Source organism: Monodelphis domestica, chromosome 4, assembly GCF_027887165.1.
Source record: "Monodelphis domestica isolate mMonDom1 chromosome 4, mMonDom1.pri, whole genome shotgun sequence".
Taxonomy (NCBI): domain Eukaryota; kingdom Metazoa; phylum Chordata; class Mammalia; order Didelphimorphia; family Didelphidae; genus Monodelphis; species Monodelphis domestica.
Window position 1 is genome coordinate 376,615,800 of NC_077230.1, and position 15,107 is coordinate 376,630,906.

The 15,107-nt window shown below is 40.0% G+C and overlaps 1 protein-coding gene across 1 annotated transcript in view; it reads left to right on the forward strand.

Moving 5' to 3' along the window:
• Window positions 1-3: 3 nt before the first annotated feature.
• Window positions 4-15,107, forward strand: part of SRSF4 (serine and arginine rich splicing factor 4) — a 31,504-nt gene continuing 16,400 nt past the window's right edge. The window contains exon 1 of the mRNA XM_001365230.4: window positions 4-337. Coding sequence (XP_001365267.2) covers window positions 231-337 — 107 coding nt within the window. The 5' untranslated portion in view covers window positions 4-230. The remainder of the gene's footprint in view (window positions 338-15,107) is intronic.

Below are 15,107 nucleotides of genomic sequence, written 5' to 3' on the forward strand. Positions count from 1 at the left end.
GAGAAGAAAACGGCTCGCGGCGGCGGTGGTGGTGGTGGCGGCGGCGCGCGCGCGTACTGCGTGCTCGCGTACGTTGCCCGGATTCGGCTGCGTCTGCCCGCCCGCCCGTTGCCGTCGCCCCGCCGTCGCCGTCGCCGTCGCCGTCGCTGCGCTCCAGCCTCGTCGCGGACAGCCAGCCGGCCGCCGCCTGAGGGGTGGGGGTGGGTGAATCAGCCGCCGCCACCGCCGGGATGCCGCGGGTCTACATTGGGCGCCTGAGCTACCAGGCTCGGGAGCGGGACGTGGAGCGGTTTTTCAAGGGCTACGGGAAGATCCTGGAGGTGGATCTGAAGAACGGGTGAGGCGGGCGGCGAAATGGCGGGAGAGAGCTGGCCGGGGCCGGCGAGGGAGTCGGGCCCCGGAACGCTAGGGAGGCCGCGGGACTGGGGCGCCGGGACCACTTGGGGTGGGGAGGGTGGTAGCCACCGGACCTCCTGGCCTCGCCGCCGCCGCCACAGCCGCCGCGGCGCCTCGGGGGGCCGGAGTAGGCCCTAAGTTCCGACTGCGCCTGCGCGGAGTGGAGGCTCGGGGCGGGCGGGGGAGGGGATGGGGAGCGGCCCGGAGGACCTGGGACCTGGGTGGGATGGAGAGAAGAGAAAGCGGGGCTGGGGGCCGGGGCGGAGGGGAGCACCGGGTTGGGGGCCATGGTGCTTCCTTTGCTGGGGAGCGAATGAGCGCCAGCTCCTAGTGCTCCGAGGCGCGCTGGAAGTCAACAGCTAGGATTTCCTGTCCCCTTTTCACCTCTCCCCCAGAATAACGGATCAGACGGGTCACCACGCATCTTCCCAGGGCAAACGACCTCTGGCAGGGAGGCTCTGGTAGACTTGCCATGTGCAACGCTAATTTGGGCGGGAGACTCTCCTGTCCAGTTAGTCTAGTGACACTTTCCGAAAGTATGGCCCTGCTGTGATGAAAGCCCTCACCATTCCCTTTCCAAGGGTAAATCAACATCTTAACTCCTTCTTTTTAAAAGCTCCATTCATAGTTTCCTTGTTGCCTGTGTTTGAGTTCTCCAGTGTTTCTGAAGAGTACTTATGGTTAGAGAATTTACTTCTAATAGGTAGTAACCGCCTCAGCAGTTTGTTTGTCATGGGGCTAAGGGGCACACGTTTGAGTTTTAAAAGCTGCCTGAAAGGGTTTAGTCGTTTCATTCTGGCGAAACTGAACCAGAAGGTTTATCAGCAGGCGTTAAGAAGTGAAAAGGATATTGAGTGAAAGATACAGAGATTGACTTACTAAAGTAAGAACTGGGGGGGGGGGGGGGGGGGACAGGGACTTAGAACACAAATACAAGAACACATTAATGGTAGTGCTTGAGAATGGAGGAAATTGTATGAAAATTAGAAGACTATTAAAAGTCGAAGTATTATATGAAGTCTCCAAAAGTTAGCTTTGCTGAAAGACCTTGGAAAGGATGGGTTGGGGGCGGGGGGGGGGGGGGCAAGTAATGATCTATCCCTTTGCTATGGGTCTAATGTGCCTGCAGTTTATTCCCTCATGTAACCAGCAGCTATTGCTTGTTAGATTCTGAAAGAGTTAAATATAGGTTGTATATGGTGGAAAATTTGGTTGCTCTTAGATACTACAAAGTAGTTGTGAGTTTTAAAGTTTGCTGGGAGATGATCATGAAAAGAATTTATCTGGGGGGAAATTCATTGGTAAAATGTTAATCAATATTCATTTCTCTTTCTGCATAGTTAAGCTGCCCTTTTTATACAGAGCAGGAGTTGAGGATTTAAGACTTATTGAATGTGTTCTTGGTTAGATGATCAAATATTTCTTTATTTAAATTGGGCTGGTGCACAACATATACTTATAATATAAGGTTAATGTTTTAATGCTTTCTAAACAGTTCAGCCAAATTGAAAGAGTAACATTAAAGAGGTTTAACTGGGATCAAGTCATGGATCTTCCCCATACTTTCAAGCAACTGAGAATAAGCATAAGTAGTTTTTGGTTAGGATACTTTTTTGAGCTTATACAGTAAAAAATAATGTGAGTTGGTAATCTGCTCTGCAGACTATTCTGATCATTTATGATCAGAACAGGATGTCTGCCACTGTGGTAGAATTATTTATGGGAGTATAGAACTGTGAGGGATGGCTTCTGTCTTGAAGCTCAATGTGTAATTTGAAAATTTGAATGATAATGTCACAGATAAGCACTTTAAGGTTGGAAAGCACTTTTTCTCACAACCCTGTGAGGTAGGTAGGGCAAGTATTGTCCTCATTTTACTGATAAAGGAACTGATGCCCCAGGGGTTAAATGGCATGGCCATGCTTGTATAGCTATTAAGTATGTCAGACTAGAATCAAATCCAGGTCTTTTTTCTTCATATCCAGCATTTTATCTACTACACCAAGTTGTGCTTAGAGTTAAGATGTGAATATTGTTATATAAAGAGATAAGCATGTACAATTGACTTAGAAGGGGGAACAATATAGCTTGGTGGATGAAGAAACAAGCCCTATCCTAGGCATAATGGAGTCTCTGATCAGCAATCTTTAGGCAAGATAAGAACAAGAGCAAACATTTCTTATACATCTGCTTTGTTCATGGCATTGTACAAAAAATAAAATAAAATATGGGCTCTGCCAATAATAGGGAAGATAGGACAGATTTACAGGTAACTATAAATTAGAATTTGGATCAGTGCATAAAATTCTTTGAGATCCAAAAAGGAGGAAATCACTTTTAGCTTGGAAAGTTGTAGAAAACTTCATTGAGGATGTAGCAAGGAGCCAAATATGAGATGGCCAATAAATTAGCTTGATAGGAATAATGGTGGGATACTAGTAGAATAAAATTTGTTGACATAAATCAGTAAAGGATTGAACATTAAAATTGTCCTTATGAATATAAAGTAATCCTTAAACTTCATTATGAAAGTTTTATTAAAAACAATTGGAGAACAAAGCAATTAGGAAAGTGAGATATTCAAGAAGAATGTGTCCCGTTGAATAGACAATGCTCACTGTAGGCTTCCAAGTGTTATAGTCTTTTATCCTGTCCTTATATGAGCACTCCTCAATTCCAAAAGGAAGAAGTGAGAATTAAATCCTCAGAAATTTTAAAATATGGTGCAGTTAGGTGACTTGATGGATAAAGAGCCAGATCTAGAGACAGGAGGACCTAAGTTTAAATCTGGCCTCAGATACTCCCTAGTTGTGTGATCTTGGGCAAGTCACTTAACCCTAGTTGCTTAGCCCTTACTGCTCTTCTGCCTGGAAGTTAATTGATTCTAAGACAGAAGGTAAGTGTTTTTTGGTTTGTTTGTTTTTTAAGTAAGTGAAGGATGATCATGAGAAAGGATTATATTTGAAACTAATATTAGTTGAAAAGTGAAAAGCTGTCAGCCAACCTAAAGGAAGAGAATGATATTGACTGAGGGGCATGTTCCAAAGATGATCCTGTAGCAGCAAGATTGATGGGAAAGGAGAACTTGAAAACTCAGCTTATGATAAAAATACAGTCTAGGCAACAGTTGACCCTAGATGAGGTTGTAAAAGTAGCGGTCAAGTCAGCGAGGAAAGAGTGAGTATGAAAGGAAGAAATGGCATGATTAGTAACTAATAATGAAATGTCATCTCAGTTTAGCTCTTAGGCTACAAAGTTTTTAAGTGCTTTCTTCACAGCCTTCTTGGTGAGTTGGCAGCTAGTATGGGTATTACCCTTAGTTTGCACTTGAGGTGAGGTAATTTTCCTGGGATTACATAGCTGGGGGTACATCCATGATTCTAACCTAGGCTGGCTCTCCTGAGTGCTTTTTCCATTGTACTATGTTTGCTGCCTCTGCAAATTGTCTGAAAAAAGAACCTTAAGTTGCAAGTTTATAGGATCGGGAACCAGAAAAGAGTGCTTCCTAGCCATGAAAATTAGAAGTAGGAAGGAGAAAATCAGTTTTGAAAGAGAAATGAACAATTTTGTCTCCACCTCAAATTTTGGGTGGTAGTCATAAATTAACCTTGAAGACTGATGGAAAGTTTAAGATTATTGAAGCATGGAAAATTTCATTTTACACCTAGGAAGCAGGGATCAGAACTACATTAAGTAGTATCTAAGAGAAGGGAAGCAGCTTTAGTGCCTGCCATTTTGGTACACCAGGCAGCCCTGGGCAGCATAACACATTTCAGTTTATACTGTATTGAACCACAAGATACCCTGTGCTCAGGAAAGTTCTTCATTCACAGACAAGCATTATATTTGCCCTGTTGTGAAGGGCTTCTAAAATTATAGGTCCATTCTCCTTTCAGGCAGAACCATTTTAGACCCTTCCACCAGGTTCCTTGGAGTCGCCTCCATTTGTACCAACAGTTCCAACAGTGATATCAAATGTTCTGGACGCAAGGGTTATAAGAGTCTTAATAATAACCATGGCTGATGTTACTATAGTATAGCACTTTAAGGTTTACAAAACCTTTTGTTTAAATGGACTTGTTGAGGCCTCACAAACAACCACATGAAGTAGATACTGCAGGCATTATCTATCTCCATTTTACAGATGAAGGAATTGAGACTCAAAAACAGCTATTCATTGTCAGGCAGGATTTGAATTCAGGTCTTCCATACTCCATGTCCAACACCAGAAAAACTAAATACTAGCAGCATAGGTAGCTTTCTCTTCTAGCATTTAGCAAAATGTAGAGCTGAGAGGTGGGCAGGAGGGATCAGCTTGTTTGCTGGGTTTTTGTCACTAGTTTTTATCACTCTTCTTACTGATAGAATAGATAGCTTCTGTTTAGAGGAGCAGATGAAGCTGAGCCTGCTCTCTAAAAAGTTGGATCACCATGAGAAAACTTTTCGGTGTTCTCTGAATGAAAGCCTTGGACTCTGGTTGTGCTCCCTTCTAAATGTTCACTGAAATATGATGCTTACCTTTACTTGGTCTTATGAAATTTTGGGTTTATGAGTGGATTTGCCACAAAATTAGTAGTTTAAAGTATCTTCATTAAGTGCCAGCATTTTTTTTTGTTAATAAAAGCAGATTACTAGTTGTACCTTTCAAAGCAGCAGTTGAAATGTATAGATTAGTACCAGAGTGATCTCTACTTGAGATAGCTTTTAAACTCAGAATGTTTTTAGTGCACCTTAGTCAAATATTAGTAATTGGGATATGTCTGTAGGGTTTTTTCTGTTTCTTCTCAACATCTACAGATTATCTTAACCATCTGGCAGCTGGAAAAGAGTAAACCTGAAAATGAGTGGGCTTTCATTGTTGACTAACTGAAGACATGAACTAAAGAACTTTCAGTATGTTTTTCAAGAAAGAGGTTTAGCCAACACTGAGGATCTGTGTTTCATATAATCATGAACCTTCATTGACCAGAATTCTCAGAGAATAAGGTGTTTTGTTTAATTGAATTTTCCTTTAACTGAGAATTAGTTAGGAAACTCATGTTGTTGAAAATCTGTCTTAAATGTTTCAGTACACTTTTCAACCTTTCATAAATAGAATATACTGAACAGTTAGTTAACTACTTCATTGAAGATTTTGCCATACCTTAGGATCACCTTGAGCAACAGTGATTATTGTATGTTCTGTGTGTATATAGTAGGTGTAGGAGAATGATATGAATCTCTGCTGGCCCCAAGGCCAGGATGCCTTAAAGGACTTTGTGTATGTGTTTATAATCTCTGATAAGACCTAGTTTGTGTCATTTTGCTCCTTTGCCCTTCAGGGCAGATACAGCAAAAGCAAAATTATGATTGAGGGATTGTCAGGTTTGTTTGATTTTGGTTAACTGAAGTTCTACTATTTTTGTTAATCTTGATGAGTGATTACCTTCCCTGAAAATAACAGAGAAGAGCTTCATAATTGATTTTTTATGGAAATGATACAATAAATTGATGCAGGAGAGAAGCAGTATTCAAAGAAATGCGAAGACTTGCCATTGGGTCCACTTCTTCATGTTGTTCATGTATTTCTTCATCCTAAATAGCTTAGGATGTAACTCAAAGCCAACATGAACAGAAATGACATGGTCGTGTGCAAAGAAAATTAGGGTATTTGGTTCTCTGTAATTTTACTATAATGCCCAAGAACCACTTTGAAACTTTTAACGTAATGAAGGGTTTGGCCAGTCCTGTTGTTTAGAGTTAAAAATGAAGATTGATTCCCAAATACGGTTTGGTTTTGTTTTTACGGTTTGTTGGTATTTTTTAAGAGAGGAAGATAAAGAAGCTCATTCAAGCACTGACCTGACTCTACTGTCCTTGGAAGCTCCCCTGCTAGTGTAGGGGTCATAATACTCAAGCACCTTTATCTTGAGTCAGTAATAGGTAAAAGGGTATCTCATCTGGAGACCCTACTAGTCTCTAAGTATGTCTTTTTGTCATTACTAGGTGACATCTCCTAAGACTTGTGGGATAGTCTTTCTTCAAGTTATTTTCAAAGTGTGTTATTCGAACTTAGTGACTTTTAAAAATCATTATTAAAATGTATTCTTGTTGCTAACAGTTATTTCACTTAGTTTCTCTTTTTCCTTTGTTAAAAAAATAATATTCCAGGACTCAAATATCAAAATAAAATGTTAAGATATTTAAAATATCAAGCATTGTGGATAAAGCACTGAATTGAGACACTTGTAATTTGGTCCTGGTGTATCCATTGACTTGCAATGTGATTTTTGGGCAAGTCATTTTTAAGCACTAACTGCCTCAGCTTAACCATCTGTAACATGAGGATAATATGTGCTCCCCTCCCCCTCTCTACCTCACAGGGGTGTCATATGAATAAATGGGATACATGAAGCTTTTGTCACTCCTTAGAAGACAAGTGCTGGATAAATCCAAGATATTATTTGATTTTTGGATTCAGTATTATTGGATACCTCCAGGTAACCACAGCAGAAGATTGAGATAACATATAGACAGTACTTTGAGCTCCTCAGAAGAAAGGTGCTCTGAACAGCCAAGGTGATATTGATGGTGGTGGTGGTATTTTGTATATTTGTAAGGTAAAATCGTTGGATTTTTTTTATATATATATAATAGCATGCATTTGTATGATTTTTTTTTTCAACTGAGGATATCAAAGTGCTTTACAAACAAGTGTTGTCCCTATTTTTTACAGATGGGGAAACTGAGGCACAGAGAGGTTAAGTGGCTTGCCCAAGGTTACAAAATGAGTCATTGACAACCCTGGAGACTGAAGACCTATTTATTCACAGACCAGGTACAGCATGGGCAGTGGCAGTCAAAGCTTCCCTCACTCATGCCTTTCCAGGGTGGCTCAGCCCTGACCTTCAGGGGCTGCCTCTAAGAGTGAGAGGGTAGTTCAGGTTCCACAGCCCATTCAGTCTTTGGTCTCTCTGCTGAGACTGCCAGCAAGGGGACCAGTAACTGCCAAGTGAGACGGTGATTTTTATGATGTTGACCCTGGACTGAGACCAGCAGTGCTCATCACACCATTCTCTGAAGAGCTGTAAGATGGTAATGATTTTGTGGTGGCTGACCTGGGTAGGATTTGCACCAACAAAGAGTAAGAAGTAAAATATGATGTCCCAGTATCAGTTCCCAGAACCATCCAGTCATTAAGGATCCTGAGGATCTCCATAGCCTGGCATGTCATCCTTGTGTTTGTGTTGAATATAAACTAATTTACGTTTTCTGTACTGGTGGTAGGTAGTGCTGTTAAGTGAAAGCACTTTGTTGCAGTGAGGAAGTTGGGCCATTTAGGTGTTTTAATTCATTTGCTAGTCTTAGTAATTTTGGGAGGGAGGTGTTTTTTATTATTACAAAGTAGTGTGTTTTTTAAAGCCTTCCAAGTCTTGTGTTTGGGGAATTGTTTTTAATTTGTAATGGAGTTTGCATGAACTTCATTGTGACATCAGGGAATATTCAGTCCCTTTTCTTATGACACTTCCTATCTCATTTACCCTTAAGCTCAATTTAATGTTATTAAGTATCAGTAAATTGAAATGGACACAGGTGTGGATGTGTTTTTTCCAACACCACTGCCCCACCCCTCCCCAATCCTTGAGGACTACTTATTCCATAGAGGGGAGCAGACTTGATTCTGACTTAAAAAACCAAAATGATAATTTTTGTATTGACAAAAAGAAGTATAATCACCTAGGTTAAAATTTGTTATTCATATTTTGCATGATTAGAGTTAAAGTACAAGTGAGTATAATGACTAGAGAAAAATACTTCTTTATGATCTAAAAATAGAACCAGGGCTTGGGTAAAGGCATAAAGAATAACCCAGTCAAAGCATATCATTATTATCATCATCATTGTCATAGTTCCTATTTTTTGGTAGCGCTATCTAGTTTACAAAGCCCTTTGGCACAATAGCTTTCTGAAGTGTAGGCAGTATAAGTTTATTATTCATATTTTATAGAGGAAGAAACTGAGGCTCAGCGTGGTAAAAGGACTTCAGGCAAAGGGACAATAGTCAAACAGGAAATGAATAAGGAAACAAGAAAATGTGACATGAGATTAGTTTGGACTATAATTAATTCAGAACATGTCACAGATGCTCAAATGCTCTCGTACCTAAAGTTATAGTTCTTTTAAATGGTGAGTCCCTCTTGACACCAGATGAAGCCCTACTAGATTATACTTTTTATTCCCAATGTTCAGTCAAGAAATGAAGTCTTTGCCATATTTTGCTTGGGGGGAGTGGAGGAAAGAGTTGTCTGATCTTGAGGTAAATGGGAGCTCTGTAGCTGCAATATGGGGTTTTACTGATTTGTTCATTCGCCGCAAATTTTGTAATTCTGGCAGTGATGCTGAGAGATCAGATTACTCAGTTACCCTTACACACAAGATAAGGAACAGCAATAGAATTCAAACCCAGGTCCTCTGATTCCAAATCCAAGGTTCTTTATCACCGTGCCATAAATGTCTTAGTGGTAAAATATCAGTTGATATATTGGTTTTCTTGGCACTCAGATTTGTTTGGTCCATTGTAATTCCTTTCCCTATGTGACACTGCAGGGTGGAAAGATTGCCCAAAATGAATGAAAGGCACTGCATTTAATGCAGCACCAATAGATGGTATTTTTTTTTTAATTCCTGCTAAAGGAAAGACCAGTTTTCCTTCATAAAAGTGAAGCCATTTGATTAGATGTCCAAACCTCTTTTCCAACTCTAGATCCATTAGAATAATTTAGTCTAATGATGTTAATGACCTTTTTGTTTTACTTAGATGAATCCTTGGTCTCATAACTAATATTCCAGTACAGATTCCATTCCTTTGCTTCTGATATTTATTTACTCAATCTCAGCTAAATGTTAACAAGTGTCAGTAAATTATAAAGGATACAAATGTAGAAGTGCCACACATTCTCTCTCTTCCTATCTTCTCTCTCTGCTGTGTGTATACCTTTGATAATAACTAAAAATTATATACTTCTGTATTAGCTCAAAATAAAATTTTAAAATTAAAATGATTTACTTTAAATTTATACTTTGAACACTGTCCTTGATCTTTGAGAGATCTAAAAACCCAGATACCCCCTCATTCCCTCTTTCTTCTGATCCAGCTCCTCCATTTACAAAGATCATTTTTATCACTCACTTCATCCCCTTTTTTATGGCAGTTTTAATCATTCTGTTACCCTTATAACAAAAATTCATGGGATGGGTCTCATTCTGACTCAACCCTGAGTCATTAGAGGCAGCTGGTAGCACAATGGATAGAGCACTGGGTCTGGAGTCAGGAAGACCCGAGTTAAAATTTGTTCTCAGACACCAGCTTTGTGACCCTAAGCAAGTCTGCTTAATCGATGTCTGCTTCAGTTTCCTCAACTGTAAAATGGGGATAATAGCAGCACCTACATGAGATCAAATGAGATATTTGTTAAATACACTTAACACAGTCCCTGGCACATAGGTGCTTATTCCCTCCCCTTCCTAAGTCCAAAGTCAAAACCAGAAAGCTTAATTTAAGTTTGACATCAGCCTTCTTAGGTTCATTCTAGGTCTGGAAGGTCTTCTGAATAGAAATTCCCCAGAATAGACCTCTAAATTCTAGAGAAGAAACAGGACAGGGTGAAAAAATCACCCAGCTATATATGCCTCAATATAGGACTACGTACAAATCCCCAGATATTTGTTCTTCCCCAGATCAGATTTTTCTTTCCTGGAAGCAGAATGAAAGGTAACTGACTCTAACCCCCATAATTTGAGGTATCATTTATTCTTGCACTTTCAATCTCTGTTTAATTACTATCAATGAAGATGGGTCTGCTGCCTCAAAAGATTCTTGTCCTGTCTACCCTAAAAGACATATTCCAGCCAGGCCTCTTAAGAGGAGTAAGGCTGGGCACTATGGAAGGCATAATCCCTGCCCTCTGGGAGTTTATAGAATTCCCAATTCTGTAATGAAATAGAAAGGAAAAGCATAAATTAAAGGTCCAGCAAACAAAAGAGAGCAGCAGAGGTATCACACCTACACAATCAACATCTGAAAAAGCACCAGTTTTGGAATCAGAGGGATCTGGGTTTAAAACCTAGCTCTACAACTTACCATATCAGTTTGTAAAAATCAGGGTTAAATGGTGTCCCAAGTTTTTATCCTATTCTAAATCATTTTCACTAGTCAGTTATTGATAGATGCTAAGAGGACTTGTTGAAATGATTGACAACAGGTTTCAAAAGAAGACTTAATTTTTTAAAAGGAGTTTTTTGAGAAAAGGGTATTATTTGCCACACTGAGTGGGTAGAGTACTCCTGCTGCAGAGAATGACATAAATAAAGTATTGGAGGCTCCACTGTAGCCTTCTGAGCAGTAGAATAATATAACCAAAATAATGATTGGGAGAAAAATGTGTTTTATATATAAAATAGCTTGTGTTGGACAGAAACAGTAGACTAATTTCTGGGTAGGGAGGCTTTTTTTTAACAGTAATCTCAAATTAAGGTGGTAAATCTTTGACCATAGCAACAGGTGGGCAAAACTTGGGGTCATTTTAGAAGACTAAAGCAGGAGGGGGCAGCTGGGTAGCTCAGTAGATTGAGAGCCAGGGAGGTCCTGGGTTCAAATCTAGCCTCAGACACTTCCTAGCTCTGTGAACCTGGGCAAGTCACTTGACCCCCATTGCCTAGCCCTTACCACTCTTCTGCCTTGGAGCCAATACACAGTATTGACTCCAAGACAGAAGGTAAGGGTTTTTAAAGAAGATTCAAGCAGGAGCCAGCAGCCTACTTAGTGTCAACAAACTACCAAGAAAAGAGCTGAGACAGCTTCAAACTTATAAGCATAAGTGATGCAATAGAGTAGTGCCATTGTTATTTCATTATTTGTAGTAAAGAAACTCCTTGGGTATGGTCCTCAGGTGACAAATGATGAGGTAGGCTTCTGTCTTAAAAGGTGGGAGAACATTAATTATAGGCTAGAAGCCATACCCAAAAGTGGCAGAGCTCTCTCTGGGTTCACCACTAAATTGGATAGCAGTTAGGATTGTGGCAGACAGCTTTTAACATTGTGGGGCTGACATTTGGCAATAATGCTAGAACTGACTAGTCCTGAAGTCTTTTCCTAGGTGTCCCTGCAGTGATCCTAGGTGATTCCCTCTTCAAGTTTCCTTGAGGACTGTGAAGTAAAGACTAGAGTAGGTGTTAGGAGCCCGGGGTTAGAGTTCAAGATCCGCTTACTACCTCTTATCATTGTGATCTCAGATAAGTCCCAACTTCTTGGAGCTTGTGTCTTCATCTGTAAAGGGGTAATACTAATCCCTGCCCAGCCTATCTCACATGGTGTTTGTGAGGAGCAAATAAATGCATATGCAAATACTTTGAAAACTGTAAGATATCATTATTACATTATTACTTCACAGAGACTTTGGAAAGAAAATTCAGTAACAGATGTTCTTCACAACCAAGGTGGTACTTCTCAGTAAGCAAGGGGATCTTGGTGACTTCACTTCTCTGGATGGAAAGAGTCTGAGTGATCTGCTTCATGATATAGGGTGGATTGGAATAAAGAGAAGTCATGGAAACTGAATTGTGATCAACTCTATAGTGAAATCAGGTTGGAGCTATTCATGTGCCATTCCACCATTCACAGCTACACTGCCCACCCAAAACCGTTCATGTGGCAGAATGACTGATTCTCCTTTGAAGGTTTGCCAGTCCTCAATAATCTAGCATGGTGTGGCCTTTTGGGTCTAGGCCAAGTACTTTGCAGAATTCTCATTCTCTGCCCTCCCCTCTCCCCTACCCCCCAACCTTTTTTTCTTGTGTGTGTCTGGATCTCTCCTGGACATTCAGTAAATGTGAAACTTCCCCCAGGAATTTTCCCCACTATCAGTTTTTATCAGGGTGCATGAATTATTCTGGCTATCCTGTTAGCTATCTCTCCCAGCTATTTTTCAAGCTGCAAGGTCAGAATATTCTGGAGTATATTTTCAGCACTGAGTACTGTGAGGAAGTAATTTGTCACTGCCTTTCCCACCTCCTCCCCCCATGTAGTCAATTTAAGGGCCCTGCCTTTTATCTCAATTTAAATATTGAGCCTGATTATCTTCATTGGTTAGAATACAGTGTGAATAATACCAAAGTTAGATGTTTGGTCCCTATATGAGTTGACTTTCTGTGGATTTAAAAAACCCTCTGGCCCTAGGTAACATTCCTAAAATTGGCCAACCCTGTTGCTAAATAAAAAGGACAAGTGGGTGAGAAAACAACCCATCCCTCACACACAGTGGGGGAGGTGGGATGGGGAACAAATTAAAGCGCATCTTCTTAGCGTGATTCAGGAGTATCATGATCACATATACAGAACAGCACACTGATGTGCCTTTAGATTCAGGGCAAAAGAGGGAGAGACCAGTTGTGTACAAGAAGATGAATTCCATTTGGAGAGCTATTAAGAAAGAAAATCTCAAGCAAACTCCCTTTTGAGGGTGGTGATAGACACTAGTTTGTTGGGGGTTGGTTGTTTTTTTTTTTTTAAGAGTTGGAAGAAGCTTTAGAAATCACCTCTTAAAGTTTTACAGATGAGGAAACTGAGACCCCAAAGGGTTAAAGGACTTGCCCAACTTCACACAGTGGCAGAGCTGGTACTCAAAACCAAGTCTGCTTCCAACTGAGTGTTTGAATTTGTTTTTAAAAGCACTTCACAGTCTGCAAAGTTCTTTAACACATTCTCTTATTTGAAAGATGGTAGTGGGTGCCTGTGAACAGTATAAGCATAGAGGAATCTGGTGGTGTTTTACTTTATTTCTCATACATGCAGGCACCATCAGTTAGAATGCTATTGAGCATCCATTAGGCACATGGCGCTAAAGCATACTATCTTAGGCCACTGATCAGCATACCCTAGAGTAAGTCATGCTCATCGTTTTCCAGACAGGACTTGCCTCCAGCCTCCCTGGTCCCGTGAAGATGTTTGGAGGGCAGAGATGACCCTAAGACGTTCTGGAAGGGGTGAGAGAACCTCTGTATCATGTTCTTCAAGTAGTGTTTTTTGCATACAAGGAAAAGGACAAGGCTCGTTGATTTACAGTTTTAGATGAAGACATTTGGGAATCGGAAAAAGCCTACTAAACAAAAATAAGAACCTATTTACTAGTTCTTAGGTTTCCTATAAGCCTTTGGAGCATTTTGGTTTGGTTTTTGGTTTGGTTTGGTTTTTTAATCATTCTAATGCCAGTGCTTCATAGTTATAGCTATAGCTAAGAGACCAAGAAAAATGCATAAAAAGCTCAATGAAAGAATTATGATACATTGGCAAGGGCATTTATAAGAAGGTTGAGGCCCAGAAAGGAAAAATTGTCAATTCCATAATTCCTGTCTTTAGTATGTAAATGCCATATTGACGAGTCATAATATTTAATATTTCTAGGAGGCTATAGATAGTGGCTATAGGTATCCCCTCACCTTAATCAAATTTATTATTATAGTATGTTTGTGACTAGATAGTGCCAGAAACTTTGAAGACAAAATGTTTCTATACAATTGAAAAAATAAGTCAAATTTAGGTAATGCTTTATGACTTGCAAAGTGCTTTCCTCTCAACAACACTGTGCAGCATTCAGTTGGGGTATAACTTCCATTTTATAGCATAGGAGATTTAGACAGTAATAGACTACCTTGAGAGGTAATAGATAACCATTGGAGGTCTTCAGGCAGAGGCTATATATATGACTAGAAAAGATTCCTGGTTAGTTAGGTATTAGATGAGATGACCTCTGAGGGCCCTTCTAACTATATATATATATGTGTGTGTGTGTGTATATATATATGGCTTGTCACACTGCTGGGAAGAAGGATAACCTGGATTAGATCCCTGATCTCCTGCCTTCCAGGTTACTGCTCTCTCCACTAGATCATTCTGCCCAGACTCAGCAGTTAAGCCATGCTCTCTGTCCTCCTTTCTGAAAGGTGTGGGGGAAAGGGGTTATAAGGTAATCCCTCCCTTAGTAGAGTTTCAGTTTGTCTTAGAACCATGATCTTTCTGCACCCCACCTTCTCTTTTAAATAGAAAGGGAACTGACTTTTGTTCTTAGAGAACAGAGGAGATTCATTGTCTGCAAGTAGATTAAATACATTTCCATTTTGGATTGCTTATTATGGAAGGTATTCATAGGGGGATACCAGATGTTTCTTTTGAATTTATTAATTTTTTTTGTATGTGTGTGTGTTTGTTCTCAGGCTCTCTGTTCTAATTTAAACACCAAACAATCTTTTAAGATTTAAATCCCTATTTTCTTTTTCCTCTGTATGTAAGAATTCAAAAGGAGAGCATTGGAGGTCTCTAATTCTTGGAAAATAGAAAACAAGTAATGAAGGTGATATTAGCTTCCACACTATTTGTTCACATCATCCCAACAGTTCGACAGGCCCAAAACATGTTAAGTTCAGTTTAAACTGGGGCAAGATTCTCTAGCATCTGTTACCTGGGAGAACCTGCTCTCTGGACCCAAAAGAATAATATAAGTATAGTTAAAAGTATTTTCTGTTCCAAGAAACATTTTTTAATTTTTTTAAGACCTTTGGGGTAAGTGATTAAAATCATATCTTGAGGAACTCTTTATTCAAATTTACAACTTTTAAGATTTTAAACACCACCTTTCTATTTGGAAAAAAAAAACAAACAAACAACTAAACATTTCACA